Genomic DNA, 16874 nt, shown 5'->3' on the forward strand with positions numbered 1-16874 from the left:
GTCCCGCTCCGCCTTCTCGACGAGCCGCAGGTGACCCCGCGGCCCCGCCACCCGCCGGGAACCGGGCCCAGCGCCGCACGACCCCGCCACTCACGGAGCATGCGCTGCGCAGCCGCCGGAAGTGACGCAGCCCGTCGTTGGGCGCTCCCGCCCCTTCCGCCCCGGCGCCCCGCCCAAGCCTCGCCCCTCGGCGCTCCCGCCCCTCCCCCTCCCCGTCGCTCGCTTTCTGTCAGCCTCTCTCCCTCTCCCTCTCCCCTTCTCTCCTTCCTCTCACTTCCTCTCTCGCACCCGAGCACACGCACCTGCCCGGGCCCGGCTCCTGCTCCCTCCTCCCCTCTCCCCCCTCCCTCTTTCCCCGCCCCGCCGGAAGGCTCGGGCCCCGGCCGCGGGAGCCTCGCGGCTGCGTCACCGCCGCCCCCCCAGACAAGATGGACACCGCCGAGGAAGGTAAGTCGGCGGCGCCCGCGCCCGCGCCCTTGCAGCGGCGCCCGGGCTGGGGCCCGCGCCCGCTCCGGGCCCGCCGCGCTCGAGGCGGGCGGCGGTCGGTTTGCCCGCCGGGCTGGCGCGAGGGGCGGCCGCGGGCGGAAGGTGGCCCCTGCGCGCCCCCCGCGGTCCCCGCCCGCGCCCCGCCGGGGGCCGGGACCCTGAGGGGGCCGGGGGCGTCGGGTCCGCGGGGCCCGGGGAGGGAGCCCGGGGAAGGGGGCGTCTCGGGCGCGCTCGGCGTGCGGGCCGCCCCCTTGGGCCCTGCCGCCTCGCCGCCGAACTTCGCTGTGGACTTGGAAACTTCGCAGCAAACGCCCCGCCAGGTGACGGCCGGAGCGGACGAACCGAACTGACCCCCGCTTCAAACCCTTGCCCTCTGCGTGCCTGCCCCGAAAGCATTCGCTTACTTAACCCGGGAGAGGGAGGCCGAGAGGTCGGAGCCCTCGGGTGCTGGTGTGGCTTATTGTGTTTTGAGTCCCTGACACGGGTCAGCGGGGTGTTGTTTGTTAGCTCTGTGTGGTGCGTGCGTGCGTGCGTCCGGGGTACGGTTGCCCGGGACCCGCGCACCGCTGAGCGCCGTCAGAGGGAAGTGCGTTTGCCCGCTCGGAACGTGGACGCTTCCTTCAGGCACTTGCGTGGTTTCGGAGTGTGTGCTGATTTAGAGTCCGCAGAGAACGTTGCTACATTGTCCGGCCTCTTGACGTTCTGGTTATGGGGCCGATGCTTTGATACGGGAGCTACGTTGTCGTGGGCACGAGTGGCGCTCTGCCTTCTGGACTTGGGCGGCTTGAAATGAAAACGAGTCGTCACACAGTGTGGTGGAGTCCAGTGCCGAGTGGTAAGAGCTTTGATGTGATCTGTGGAGTGCGTTGGAGAGAGCTGATGTATCGTTTCTTTAAAAAGTCTCTCCATAATCAAAAGCTCAAGTGTAGTGTGGGGCGGGGTTGTCAGTTCCCAAGCACTCAGGGTCGTTCACGACGAGGAGGTGGGCCCTCTTAGATCGGAGACACAGGCGGAGTTATCTTCGTGCCTTTTCCTAGGTTCCCACAGGTAGGAAGACCCAGACTGGATCCTAGCTATCCAAGGTTGTAAGTAATTTCCCTTTCATGATGTTCATGTACAGTGGATGATGCTGATCACCACTCCAGACTCCTTCACACTGCTGAAGCTTAGGAATTTTGATGGTGGTCCTTACGTGTAAATTTCTACCTATGTCGCTTTCACATATTTTGATTTAAATTTTAACGGGTAAATTTAGAAAGGCATATATTTATTTATCACTTGATATGTACTAACATATATTGCTGTTCTTTTTGCCTGGGTACTTAATGCTTGCATACACTGGCATGCCGATGATCCGTGGTACCTCAGGAATTGCAAAAACTGAAAGTGTGTGTGGGATCATGAAAGAAACAGGCTACTTCTAGTGCTTGAATATATATTCTCCTGGTAAAATTATAACCCCAGTAAGATCTAAATGATATTTATCGACAAAGTAACTTTCATATTTACTGAGGACTCTATCTGTAGTATGTACTTTGCTTAAGTCTTTGTATCCATCTCATTTAATTCTCTCAACATTTTGTTAGGTATGTCCGCATTTTACATATGAAGAAACCTAGTGTTAGTAAGTTACTTGATCCAATAACACAGGTAGTAAAAGGCAGAGACAAGATTTAAACTCATATCTGTCAGACTCCATACTTAAATTAGATTTTCATAACTGAGTGACCAATATCGACATAACTTTTTTTTTTTAATTTTTGTTTTAATTGCTTATTTATTCAAAAGGGAGAGAGACGGAGAACCTTGCATCCGTTTTTCGTTCTCCAGATGCCTGTAGCAGCCAAGAGTGGGCCAGTCAGAAGCCAGGAGCCTGGAACTGCATCTTGTCTCCCACAGCGGAGGCAGAGACCCAACCCTCGAGCCATCACTGCTGCCTCCTAGAGTGCTCATGAGTAGAGTTAGAACCCAGAGCAGAGCAGAACTTGAACCCAGGCACCCTGATACGGGATGGAGGCATCCCAAACTCAATTTTAATTGCTGTACTAACCACCCACCCCTTGTCACTGATTTATATAATTTGGCAAATCTTTATTTTGCATTTGTTTTATGAAATTACTAGTCATGACATAAAGTGAAATTTAATATTTCTCATGCCTGCTTTTGTAAAATCCCACATTGGTGATCTCAGATTTCCAGTTAAAGTAACAGTAGAAAGAAAGAAATGGCTTCAGAGGATTTCATGATAAAAATGATTAAGTGAGGGGCTGGTACTGTGGCATAGTGGATAAAGCCTCAGCACCAGCATCCCACATGGGCGCTGGTTTGTGTCCCGGTTGCTCCACTACCAATCCAGCTCTCTGCTATGGCCTGGGAAAGCAGTAGAAGATGGCTCAAGCCCTTGGACCCCTGCACCCAGGTGGGAGGCCCGGAAGAAACTCCTGGTTCCTGGCTTCAGATTGGTGCAGCCCCGCCCATTGCAGCCAGCTGGGGAGTGGACCAGCAGATGGAAGACCTTTCTTTCTCTATCTGCCTCTCCTTCTCTCTCTGTGTAACTCTTTCAAATAAATAAATAAATCTTTTTAAAAAAAAAATGATAAAGTGAGGCTGCCCAAAAGCTGGTAAACAACTGTTTGTTAATTATTACAGGTTATTTCTTAAAAGATGTAAGTTAGACCTTTATCTTCTTACAAATTAAAGTTTTTTGTAGGAGATTTGGAAAATATTGCTAAACACAAAATTAAAACTTTAACAATCTTATAATCCTGTCAGTTAAACACTGGAATTGTTGTGGCTTTTCAGTTTTTTTGTTTTTAATATTCTAAACAAGGAGATTAAGAATATTACTAAGATACCAACCATGCAAGTAGGGATCAATACTTAACCTCTCTTTTAAAATAGCACTTTCTTTCCTCTGATAGTACCCTGTGTAATGTTATAATGTCCCCAATGCTTTATGCTTGTGGTAAACAATACTGAATCTTAGGATTTTTGGTATTTCATAGTAAATTTTTTCTAGAGTTTAAAGATCTGTGAAATAGTTACTTTGTTAAGTTTTACTTTTGTAAAATCAACTGATTCCTAATCCATTTTTCTAATGTGGGGAGATGGATGAATCATTCTAGCTTTTTAACATGTATATTTTAATTGACTTACTTGAAAGGCAGAGTTACAGAGAGATCTTCCCATCTGCTGGTTTGCTCCTTAAATGGCTACAACAGCCAGTACTGGGCCAGGTCATAGCCAGGAGCTTTACCTGGGTCTCCCATGTAGATGGCGGGAACCCAAGAAGTTAGGCCATCTGCTTCTGCTTTCCCAAGTGCATTAGCAGGGAGCTGGATTGGAAGTGGAGCAGCTGGAACATGAACTGGCACCCATATGGGATGCAGGATGTCGTAGGCAGCAGCTTAACCCACTGCACCACAATGCCAGACCTTTGCTTGTGTGAGTGCCATATGTGTTACGCAAACTGCTATCCATCATCAAATTTCTAAACTTCGGACCTGAAGGAGACCCCAGACAGGCAGCCTCCTCATTTTATGTGTTAGGAGTCTGATCATGCAGTGCACTTAGATTTTTCCAATTCAGAAAAAAAGATTGATCCTTTGTTAAAGGATGTACTCTTTTTTTTTTTTTTAAAGAAAAAGTACTGCAATATTGCAATAGGTGTAGGCAAGTATTGATATATGAAAGTCTGACTAGATGCTAAACATTTTGCCCAAGTAGAGTGCTCATTTTTTTTCCCCTTGTTTCAAAGATTAATTCATTTATTTGAAAGACAGAGTTACAGAGCGAGGGGGATATTTAATCTGCTGGTTCACTCCCTAAATGATCACAATGACTGGGGCTCAGCCAGCCCAAAGTTGGGAGCCTAGAACTCCATCCAGGTCTCCCACATGCATGACAGAAGTCCAGGGACTTGGACCATCTTCTGCTGCTTTCCCAGGCACATTAGTAGAGAGCTGGAAGAGAAGTGGAGCATGTATGCTCATATGGGATGCAGGCAACAGTTTAACCCACTGTACCACAATGCCACCCCAGAATACTCTTTTTCAGCCCAGTGATAACGCTCCTTTTTTGTTTTGTTTTGTTTTCTATTTTGCTAAATTACTGTTCACACTGGCAGAACATAATACAAACATCTTAGTAATTTTTTTATGGAATACTAAAGTAATTATTCTTCATGGTTAGTGAAATTTAAAAGATGTGAAGCTGAAGTGTCTTGCAGTTAATCATGTTTATCCAATATGGGAAAAACTTGAGGTAATTTAAATTTGGCAGATATGCGTTAAAAGAATGAGAAATTGTCAGTTTTAAACAGCTAGCTATTCTCTTTCTAGAACCACATGGTTTTTCATCAGTTTCCAGACATGCCTGCTTCATTCTTCTTACCACAGATCAGCTTTCACTGCGTTGGCATGCTTCTGACCAAGCATGTGTGCATTTATTTGACAAATGTTTACTGAGCACCCGTTGTAAGCCAGGCACTATTTTATGTGTTTGGTGAAAGCAGGGGAAAGAAATAGGAAAAAAACCCTTTATACAGCTTACATTCTGGTTAGCTTGATAGAGAAGGATGGGAAGATAGCAAATAAACACATAATACATTTTATGGCATAACTAGGAGTTTGTAAGCATTGTGGAGAATATAGTAAATTGGAAGGGAAAAAGTAGAGCCAGGTTAGTAAACCACAAGTTGCAGTTTTGAAGGCTGATATTAAGGCCCTAGGGAAGGAGCAAAGAAAGAGTTAACCTTATGCATACACTCTGTGGTAGTTTGTGCATATACTCCAGGCAGTAGAACTAGCCAGTGTGAAGTCTCTAAATCAGAATATTCAAGAAAGAACCCTGAGAGCACCTTCACTGCACTGGAGTGAATAAGACAGAGGGAGTAATGTAATAAGAGGTCAGAGGTCATGGGGCCAGTAGGTTGTGTAGAGAAGATACTAGCATGTAGGACTTAAAATTGACTTTCACTTTACTGGGATAGGGATCTAAGAGTTTTGAGTAGAGGTGAGACATACACTGTCTTGTTGCTTTGTCATTGGCTGCTTCCCCTAGTGCTTGTTTCCTGATAAATTCTTAAACCCAAATATCTGGGAGCTAGAATCTGATTATCCCATCTTGGGTCAAGTGCCTACCCTTGATCCAGGTATCTGGGTGTTGGTGGGAAAGAGTAAAAACAACCATGACTATGTCCATTCTTGAGCAAGGCAGACATCCCAAAAGATGGTCTGCTGCATTGTTGAATTGGAATACTTCCTAGACTGAAATGCTGTGAGAAGTTAATGCTGGGTCATCTGAAGAGCCTCTTCCAGATCCCTGCTTCTCATTTTTTCCTCTAGACTAGTCTTAGTAGTTTCACTACTCTTCTGTAAACATGTGAAAATCACTATTTTTGTTACAATACAGGCAGAATGGGAAGAGTTGTGAACAAGGGAACAGAAGGTAAGAATCCTAGGGAAAATTTATTTATTTATTTATTTGCTCAATATATGTAATTGCTGTGTGCAAACTACAGGTTTATACTCTAAAGATTCAGTTATAAATAAAATAGTCCCATGCTCAAGAATATAAAAATGATTTAAAGTCAAATTCAGCCCATTGACCTGTGCGAAACTACTTCCGAAAGTTCTTTGGAAATGAAATTAACAGATGTTTTAATGCAAAAAAGTGTTTTGAAATCCATATGTAGCTTTTTCTTAATACACAAAATTTTTACACACGATTCTTAACACACAGGATTTGCTCATTTGCTCATACACACACACACACACACGCACGCACGCACACACACGGGGGATTCAAACGACCATTAAGAGGAGAGTATTTGGCTTGGTGGTTTAAGTATCCAGTTGAGATACCCTCATCCTACATTGGGATGCCTGGATTTGAGGCCCAGCTCTGGCTCCTGACTCCAGCCTCTTGTCAATTTAGACTATGGGAAACAGCAAGTGATGGCTCAAGCAACTGGGCCTGTGCCATCCATGCAGGAGACCCAGATTGAGTTCCCAGCTCCTGATTGCAGATGGCCCAGCACTGGTCATTGCAGGCATTTGGAGAGAGAATCAGCCAATGGGAGCTCTGTCTCTCTCTGTATATCTCTGTCTCTCAAATATTTATATATTTTTAAATGTTCACGGAAAGTCTCCTTTTTTTTTTTTTTTTTTTTTTTTAAATTTCAGAAAGGAGAGAGTGCTCCCATCCACTGGCTTACCCCACAGATGTCTACAAGCACTGGGGTTGTTCTGGAGCCAAAGTCAGCAGCTAGGAACTTAATACAGGTCCCCATGTGGGTGGCAGGCACTCAACCACTCCTGCCTCCTAGGGTTTATATCAGCAGGAAGCTAGAGTCAGGAGTTGGAGCTAGGAATTGAACTCAGGAGGCAGGTGTTTCAATCACTAGGCTAAACTGCTTCCTAGGCTCTCTTTTAATTCTGTTTTACCACAGACATCTTAAAGACCCCCCCCCCCCACATATATATATATTTATCACATAAGGTTATGATTTAATAAAATTTAATTTCTTAAAAGACACCCAAGAAAAAAAATAATCTTGGAATTTAAAATTTCAGTTTAAGAATTTAAGAATAGAATAAATTTAGCTTTATGGAAAACCCCATTTGTATTTACTGAGATTCTCAAGTACTTAAGACCCACTTGCATGGTAAATATCCCACAATTCCAAACCTACTGTTGTAAACTTAGGACAGTTTATAGTACAAAGCATAGCTACATATGGCTTCATTTCCTATGCCTGTAGATTTGTATTATCTATTTTTATAGGCGATACTTTCTTTTCAGATGCTTCTTTTGCATGATTTTGGTTCCATTCATGTGCTTCTCTAAGTACTCTTCATCAAACTGGTACTATCCATTTGTGTAAAAATAATTGTGAGTACTAAGAATGACTCCATTTGGATTATCGTCTTGCAGAGTCCTTGCCAAGTAATGTTTTTCTGATCCTGGAAGCCCTCTGAGAAGCACAAGAACTAGTCCATCATAAGATGTTGTCGTCTTTCTTACAATCTGAGAAGCGAGTTTCTTGTCCTTGATAAGCACTTGTTCCTCTTTATTTGTCTGTAGCTTTGTTGGGGAAGAATGAGAAATAACCGAGGGTGGAAATGTGTAGTTGACACTCTCCATTGTGCAGCTGTGGTTACCACAGGGGCTACAAAGCCATGTTTTCCTCGGAAGAGGTCAAAAGCAAGAATCATTGGATTCCACATGGGTGGAGGTGGAGGTGGCAGCGATAGTAATAGGAGAGGAGTAAGTACTGGACTGCGGGGCCGGCGCCGTGGCTCACTTGGTTAATCCTCTGCCTGTGGCACTGGCATCCCATATGGGTGCCTGGTTCTAGTCCTGGTTGCTCCACTTCCAGTCCAGCTCTCTACTGTGGCCCAGGAGGGCAGTGGAGGATGGCCCAAGTGCTTGGGCCCCTGCACCCGCGTGGGAGACCAGGAGGAAGCACCGGCTCCTGGCTTTGGATTGGTGCAGCGCCAGCCGTAGTGGCCATTTTGGGGTTGAACCAGCGAAAGGAAGACCTTTCTCTCTGTCTCTCTCACTGTCTAACTCTATCTGTCGAATTAAAAAAAAAAAGTGCTGGACTGTAGTTCACAGGTTAAGTGTGCCTGTGTGCTTTGAAATTCAAACCTTCAGGAGATACAAGCACATCTGAGACAGAAGTAGATTTCTGGTCCCCACCTATACCTGGTATATCAAGCCGTGGATTTTGCACAGGAAGATTTAAAGGGACCTGAAGTTTGTTGGCATCAGATTCTACAGGGGTTTGAGAGATCTTTTTTTTTTTTTAAAGAAAATTTTTATTTAATAAATATAAATTTCAAAAGTACAACTTTTGGATTATAGTGGTTCCCCCCCCCCCAACCACCCTCCTACCCACAAAGCATCCCATCTCCTACTGCCTCTCCCATCCCATTCTTCATTAAGATTCTTTTTTTTTTTTTTTTTTTTTTTTTGACAGGCAGAGTGGATAGAGAGAGAGAGAGAGAAGAGAGACAGAGAGAAAGGTCTTCCTTTTTGCCGTTGGTTCACCCTCCAATGGCCGCTGTGGCTGGCGCATCTCGCTGATCCGAAGCCAGGAGCCAGGTGCTTCTCCTGGTCTCCCATGCGGGTGCAGGGCCCAAGCACTTGGGCCATCCTCCACTGCCTTCCCGGGCCATAGCAGAGAGCTGGCCTGGAAGAGGGGCAACCGGGATAGAATCCGGCGCCCCAACTGGGACTAGAACCCGGTGTGCTGGCACTGCAAGGTGGAGGATTAGCCTGTTAAGCCACGGCGCCGGCCAAGATTGATTTTTAATTATCTTTATATACAGAAGATCAACTTAGTATATACTAAGTAAAGATTGGGTTTGAGAGATTCTAAAAGCTCGTTCTGTCTTTGAGAATGCTGCAGTCCACAATAGAGTCAGTTGCTAGATTTAAAGAACTATTAAGATCAGAATCTCCTGGGTAATTATCTTCCAATTCCAGTGTGCAATCCTTTGTAAAACATTTTGACTCATTCAAAGCCTTATGTGAAGTTAATGGGTTTGAACTTAAAGTAGAGGCAGAATTCTCTGTTTTCCCTGTCCAAATCTGTATTTGGTGTAGAAAGAATAGGAGTCATACTATTTTTTTTTTTTTAAGATTTATTTATTAATTTGAAAGTCAGAGTTACACAGAGAGAGAGAGGTCTTCCATCTGATGGTTCACTCCCCAATTGGCCACAGTGGCCGGAGCTGCGCCGACCCGAAGCCAGGAGTCAGGAGATTCTTCCAGGTCTCCCACACAGGTGTAGGGACCCAAGGACTCGGACCGTCTTATACTGCTTTCCCAGGCCATAGCAGAGAGCTGGATTAGAAGTGGAGCAGCTGGATCTTGAACCGGCCCCCATGTGGGATGCCAGCGCTTCAGCGTTAACCCACACGGCAGCGCTGGCCCTGATGATGTTCTAAAAGTAGGTTATGGGGCTGGCACCAGTTCGAGTCCTGGTTGGAAGACCTCTCTCTGTGCCTCTCCTCTCTCTGTGTAACTCTGACTTTCAAATAAATAAGTAAATAGTTTTTAAAAAAGTAGATTATGGTAATGGTTGTACAACTCTAAATTCATTTTTTCCATGATTTTTTTTTAAAGACTTTTTATTTGAAAGTCAAAGTTACAGAGAGGAAGAGAGAGAGAGAGAGAGAGCGCGTGTGAGCGAGCGAGCAGGAGAGCTCTTTGACCTGCTGGTTCACTCCCCAGATGGCTGCAATGGCCAGGGCCAGGCCAGGGAGAAATCAGGAGCCAGGCACTTCTTCTAGGTCTTCCATGTGGGTGGCAGGGGGCAAAACACTTGGACCTGTGCGTGCCAGCCGCACCAGTCGAACGGAACCTGAAGGGGCGCATGGGAATGAAAAGAGGGACAAGGGCATAGAGAATGGAGCCAAGACAAAAGACTGATCAAGGCTCCTTTATTCTAGCATCTCAGAGATATTTGTACATAACCAGCTGTAGCTCAAGGCAACACAGAACGTAACAACATACACAAGCAACATAGTTAATTTTGGCAGAGTGTTCTTGTTTGATCATTCTCCTTCAACATGGGAGTATGTGACTTTTTTATCCCAGGAATTCCACAAGCCAAGACTGACCTTGACTTGTCTATGACTTGTTTATGGGCTGCCTACATGGACCATCTACTGCTGCTTTTCCCAGGCCTTTAGTGGGGAACTAGATCAGAAGTGGAGTAGTCAGGACAGGAATCGGCACCCATATTGGGTGCTGGAGGCTTTACCTGCTGTGCCACAATGCTGGCCCCTCCATGAACTTTTTGAAGTGCTGTTGTGTTCTTGGTGGATATCAAAGTGTTATACCACTGTTTCTGAAGAGCAAAAGATAACCCTCCAGAGTGCCAGGCAAGCCAAGGTTGATGGGTGCAGAGGAAGTTGGGATTCCACTCCGTGTCCCTGTACAAGGCCTGTAGTGTTTTGGGTCCTCATCAGTAGGATGGTCTGAAGGTAATTATTGGCCGGCGCCGTGGCTCACTAGGCTAATCCTCTGCCTGCAGCGCCGGCACTCCGGGTTCTGTCCCCTTCCAGTCCAGCTCTTCTTCCAGTCCAGCTTTCTGCTGTGGCCCAGGAAGGCAGTGGAGGATGGCCCAAGTGCTTGGGCCCTGCACCTGCATGGGAGACCAGGAGGAAGCACCAGGCTCCTGGCTTCGGATCGGCGCAGTGTGCTGGCTATAGCAGCCATTTTGGGGGTGAAACAGCAGAAGGAAGACCTTTCTCTCTGTCTCTCTTTCTCTCACTGTCTAACTCCGTTTGTCAAAAAGAAAAGATAAAAATAAAACAAAAAACTGGAAGGTAATTATTAAAATAAACCCACTGACAGTGCAGCAAGAGAAAGAAAACTTGCCCTTCCACATGAATATCCCTTCAGTGCCCTCTGCTGATAGACTTAACTGTGGTGAGGGAAGCTGTGCTGTGGCGGAGTGGGTAAAGCCGCCACCTGCCATGCCGGCATTCCTTATGGGCGCCGGTTCGAGTCCTGGCTGCTCCACTTCCGATCTAGCTCTCTGCTATGATCTGGGAAAGCAGTAGAAGATGGCTCAAAGTCCTTGGGCCCCTGCACCCACACAGGAGACCCTGAAGAGGCTGCTGGCTTGTGAGTTCAGATCCGCACAGCTCTGGCCATTGCGGCCAATTAGGGAGTGACCCAGTGATGGAAGACTTCTATCTCTCTCTCTCTCTACCTCTCCTTCTCTGTCTGTAACTCTGGACAAGTATTGCAAAAGAGGGAATTTGAAGCTGAGAGATGGGTTGATAACTGGCTTACCCCTGCTGAAATTGTGGTACCATTGCCTGTGCTGCTTGAACTCTGAAGTCTATCTAGATGTGATAGATCTTATTGCACCAAAGTCAACAATTTTGTGCTTTTTTGATACTTTTGTCTTTGAAGGAATGGCTAGTCTTCTCAATTGCTATCATTAAAGGTCTTTAGTATGTTATATCAAATAGGAATTCAAACCCTTGCAAAACCAAATGCTAGTTAATTACATAAGATTAATTTTGAAAGTAAGAAAACCTCACTTTGAATCTAGTTGAAGAATAGCACGATGGCACAGAACATAATTTTCTGTTCTCTTATCTAGTTCTCTTCCAAGATCTAATTAAAGGAGGGGACAGGAAGAACTTTAAAACAGCATGAATGTCTATTGTTTGATCATGCCTGTGTCATATTGTCAGTGGAAATACTGGTTTATGGAATGGTGATCATTTTTATAGCTTTATAAAATATATTTTGACTTTAGAGAAGTTTTAGTTTTAAAGACTTTTATGGCGCTGGCACTGTGGTGTAGTGGGTAAAGCTGCTGCCTGCAGTGCCAGCAACCCATATGGGATCCCAGCTGCTCCACTTCCAGTCCAGCTCTCTGCTATGGCCTGGGAAAGCAGTAGAAGATGGCCTAAGTCCTTGGGCCCCTGCACCCACATGGGAGACCCGGAAGAAGCTCCTGGCTTCGGATTGTTGCAGCTCCGGCCGTTGTGGCCAACTGGGGAGTGAACCATCGGATGGAAGACCTCTCTCTCTCTCTCTCTCTCTGTAACTCTGTAACTCTGTAACTCTTTCAAGTAAATAAATAAATCTTTTTAAAAAAATTTATGTATTATAATTTGTAAAAAAAAAAAAATCCTGCTGAAGAAGCTCCTGGCTTCGGATTGTTGCAGCTCCGGCTGTTGTGGCCAACTGGGGAGTGAACCATCGGATGGAAGACCTCTCTCTCTCTCTCTCTCTCTCTGTAACTCTGTAACTCTGTAACTCTTTCAAGTAAATAAATAAATATTTTTAAAAAAATTTATGTATTATAATTTGTAAAAAAAAAAAATCCTGCTGCTTGTTCAGTTTCTCATACTTGTTCTCTATGGTGCATAGTTAATTTACAAATTCATTAAAATCCTTATTATGAATAAAGTTTATGTAATACACTTGAGTGAGAAACTGTCTTACTATGTATACTGTATAAGAAGCCTACAGCAAGAGAGAATGATTTACCTGTTAGTTTTTTAATATTTCATTATACAATTGACTAAAGGTAAACATAGATAAAAGGAAAATTTTTAAGAGTTACTAATTACATTACTTGCCTTTTGGTTTTAAGGTCACCCTGGTTCAGAGTGAACACATCTGGGTAATCAACACCTTGACAAAAGGATTCTGACATTCCTCAAGATAGCCTCCTCCCTCCCGTCACCACCTTCTTCTTATCTTTAGCTAGTTTTCAGAAATTTAATTATGATGTATTTTGGTATGGGTTTCTTTGGCTTGGTCTTTTTTGAACTCCACTAACCTTCAAGAATCTGCAGGTTTTTGTCTTCCCAGATTTGGTAAAATTGCAGACATTATAATTATCCCCCTTATCTTCAGTTTTGCATTCTGTGGTCTGAAAGCATTAGGTGGAAAACAGCAAAAATAAACAATTCATAGGTTTTAAAATAGGTGCCATTCTGGGTAGCATGATAAAAATCTCACTCCATCTGGCCAGGACACCAGTCATTCTCTCAGTCCATAAAGTTTTATACTGCTTACTCCATTAGCCTGTCGTGGTACCACAATACTTTGTTCAAGTAATCCTTATTTTACTTACGGCCCCAGAAGTTTTCTTACAGTATATTGTTACATTTGTTCTATTGTATTAGTAGCTACTGTTCTTAATCTTTTACTGTGTCTAATTTATAAAATAAATTCTTTTTTTAAAGGGTGCTTTTTTTTTTTAAGATTTATTTAAGATATATTTAAGATATATTTACTTGAAAGTCAAGAGTTACACAGAGAGAGAAGGAGAGGCAGAGAGAGTGAGAGGTCCTCCATCCGCTGGTTCACTCCCCAGATGGCCGCAATGGCCAGAGCTGCGCCAATCTGAAGCCAGGAGCCAGCAGCTTCTTCAGGGTCTCCCACGCTGTTGCAGGGGAACCAGAACTTGGGCCATCTCCTGCTGCTTTCCCAGGCCATATCAGAGAGTTGTATTGGAAGTGCAGCAGCCGGGACTCAAACCGGCGCCCATATGGGATGCCGGCACTGCAGGAGGCAGCGTCGGCCCCTTGCAAAATAAATTCTATCATAGTTACACATGTGTAGGAAAAGCACATACAGTTCAGAACCACAGGTGGTTTCAGCCACCCAGTGAGGGTTTAGGAATATATGAAGGGGGCAGGCTGTATTTCTTTGAATACTTTGTTCAGCTCCACCTTCATAAATGTTAAAATGTTAGATTGTATGGTCACAGAGATCTCATGACAGAAAGGTTTTCCATCCTCTGGTTCACTCCTCAAATGGCCACAATAGCTGGAGCTGGGCCGATCAGGAGCCAGGAGCTTCTACAAGGCCTTCCATGAGGGTTCAGGGCCCCAGGCACTTGGACCCTCTTCTGCTTTCCCAGGCTACAGGTAGAGAGCTGGATTGGAAAAGGAGCAGCTGGGACATGAACCAGTGCTGCAGGCAGAGGCTTAAGGCTGTTTTCTCTCATTTAGATTGAGTAATTGCTGCAATTCTATCTTCACTGATTGTTTTGTCCTCTCTGTTAAGACCATTTATTTAAAACTTTTTTTAAAGAATTATTTATTTGAAAGACGAAGTTACAGAGAGAGGTAGAGCGAGAGCGAGAGAGAGGTCTTCCATTCTGCTGGTTCACTCCCCAGATGACCATAATGGCCAGAGCTGAGCTGATCCAGTCAGGAGCCAGGAGCTCCCACGTGGTGCAGGGCCCAAGGACTTTCCTAGGCCATAGCAGAGAGCTGAATCGAAAGAGGAGCAGCCAGGACTAGAACTGGCGCTCATATGGGATGCCAGCACTTCAGGCTGAGGCTTCAGCCCACTGTGCCACAGCGCTGGCCCCTGAAACTTTTAAAAACATTTTTACTTATTGTAGTTTTAAGTTCTAGAATTTCTTGTTGGTTTTTCATTTGTTCTGTTTCTTTGCTTCAACTTTTTATTAGGCTACAGCGATATGTGGAGGACAGAGAGCAGGTGTAGGGAATCTCTTTGGCAGCTTTTCCTTGGCCTCTAGTTCCCTAATAAGGTGCCTATGCCCATTTCTGTCTGAGCAGGGCAGGCTGGCTGGATCTGAGAAAACAGTTGTTTGCCATGTAAGTATTTTAAGCAGGGCTTGTTGCCTTTCTGTGAGGCTTTACGCCAGCAGTGTTTGCCTCTCCATTTAGGGTGCTCCTGAATGAGAGACACATAGTTAAACATTTCATTGTGTGGGAACATGCAGAGTCAGTTCTGCAAAGCAGATTGGTAGCTTTGCTTCTTGGGCCAGATTTGTGTAGAATAATAATAAATGGCTTTAAAGTAGAATTAGGTTGTTGGTTGCCTAGAAATAGGCTTTTAGGAATGTTGAGACTTATTATTTCTTGTCCTCCTTTTTTCTGATGAAGATACAAGTATATCCAGGGCATTTTTAAAAACCGTGGCCAGTGAAATGAGAACATTGCTACCATGAGTTTTCAGATTTTGTGTGTTTATGAATCTTGTGCTAAATTCTCCTGCTGACTTTATCCTACAAATGTTAAAATTGCTCAGTATTATTCCTTTTTTTTGGACAGGGAGAATTAGAGAGACAGAGAGAAAGGTCTTCCTTCCGTTGGTTTACGCCTCAAATGGCCGCTACGGCCTGCGCTGCACCGATCTGAATCTAGGAGCCAGTGCTTCCTCCTGGTCTCCCATGTGGGTGCAGGGCCCAAGCACTTGGGCCACAGCAGAGAACTGGACTGGAAGAGGAATAACCGGGACTAGAACCCAGGGTTCCGGCGCCGCAGACGGAGGATTAGCCTAGTGAGCCGCAGCGCCGGCTGAAAATAACTATATTCTAAACCTTCCAAATTGGTGAAATGATTGGGTTTGTTGTATATTTACAAATCTCTTAAATACCTGAATTAATGAATGGGAGGCAGCTGAAACTTTTCAGTCTTGACTGCATTCAATTTGTTGTTTCATGTAGTCTTTAGAAAACACCATGTAAATAGACAATGAAAGTAGAAACATCATCTCTATGTTACATGGACTGGATGTTGCCCATATGGGATGTTGGTGGCTTTACCTGCTATGCCACACACAGTGCCAGCCCCAGATGAGTCTGCCTTAAATGCTTTGAGGAGGCCTCATTGCAGGCAAGCTGCAGTCTCAGCTTCAGTGCCATCTACTGAATTTTCTACAGTTAAAACACTGGTACTGGCTGGCACTGCAGCTCACTAGGCTAATCCTCTGCCTGTGGCGCCGGCACTCTGGGTTCTAGTCCCAGTTGGGGCGCCGGATTCTGTCCCGGTTGCACCTCTTCCAGTCCAGCTCTCTGCTGTGGCCCCGGGAAGGCAGTGGAGGATGGCCCAAGTGCTTGGGCCCCTTCACCCGCATGGGAGACCAGGAGGAGGGCACTTAGCTCCTGGCTTCAGATCAGCGCAGTGCGCCGGCTGTAGCGGCCATTTGGGGGGGTGAACCAACAGAAGGAAGACCTTTCTCTCTGTCTCTCTCTCTCTGTGTCTAATTCCCCCATCCAAAAACAAACAAACAAACAAAAAAAACCACTGGTACCAAGGCTGATGTTGTGGCATGGGGCTTAAGCTACCGTCTGCAACACCAGCATCCCATATGGACACCAGTTTGAGAATCGGCTGTTTCACTTGTGATCCAGCTCCCTGCTGATGCACTGGGAAAGCTGCAGAAGATGGTCCAAGTGCTCGGGACCCTCCCCCCGCCCCCATGTGGGAGACCAAAACGAAGCTCCTGCCTCCTGGCTTCAAATCAGATCAGATCAGCTCTGGCCATTTATGGCCATTTGAGGAGTGAACCAGCAAATGGAAGATCTCTCTCTGTGTCTCTTCCTCTCTATGTCATTCTGACTTTCAAATAAATAAATCTTAAAAAAAGAAAAAAACGCTAGTACTTGGGTCTCAGGCACCTTTAAAACAAATTTTTTTTTTTTTTTTTTGAAAAGCAGAGTGACACAGAGAGGGAGGTGGGGGAAGAGAGAGCGCGTTTCCATCTCCTGCTTCACTGCCCAGATGCCTCCACCAGCCAGATGAGAGCCAGGTGCAACCAGAAGCCAGGAACTTCATCTGGGTCTTCCACATGGGTGGCAGGGACTCAAGTATTTGACTCTCCTCTGCTGCCTCCTAGATGTGTTAGTGGGAACAGAGGGGGAGGGTGGGACTTGAACCTAGACACTGATAGGAAATGCTGGCGTCCCAAGCAGCAGCTTAACCTGTGGTGCCACATTGCACGCCCCAGCACTCTACCGTGAGGAAGACCCCAATCCCTGCCTTTCAACGCCCTCAGCTGAGGTTCCTTGGGCGGAAGTATAGAGTTAGGGGAAAGTAGAGGGACTTGTGGAATGAGTATAGTTCTGTTTTGTTGGTGTT

At 45.5% G+C, this 16874-nt stretch overlaps 1 protein-coding gene across 1 annotated transcript in view; it reads left to right on the top strand.

The window, feature by feature from the left end:
* Positions 1-207: 207 nt before the first annotated feature.
* MARCHF6 (membrane associated ring-CH-type finger 6) overlaps positions 208-16874 on the top strand; it is a 92622-nt gene continuing 75955 nt past the window's right edge. Inside the window, exon 1 of the mRNA XM_062211682.1 lies at positions 208-447. Coding sequence (XP_062067666.1) covers positions 429-447 — 19 coding nt within the window. The 5' untranslated portion in view covers positions 208-428. The remainder of the gene's footprint in view (positions 448-16874) is intronic.

This window comes from Lepus europaeus, chromosome 15 (genome assembly GCF_033115175.1).
Source record: "Lepus europaeus isolate LE1 chromosome 15, mLepTim1.pri, whole genome shotgun sequence".
In the NCBI taxonomy this organism is placed as follows: domain Eukaryota; kingdom Metazoa; phylum Chordata; class Mammalia; order Lagomorpha; family Leporidae; genus Lepus; species Lepus europaeus.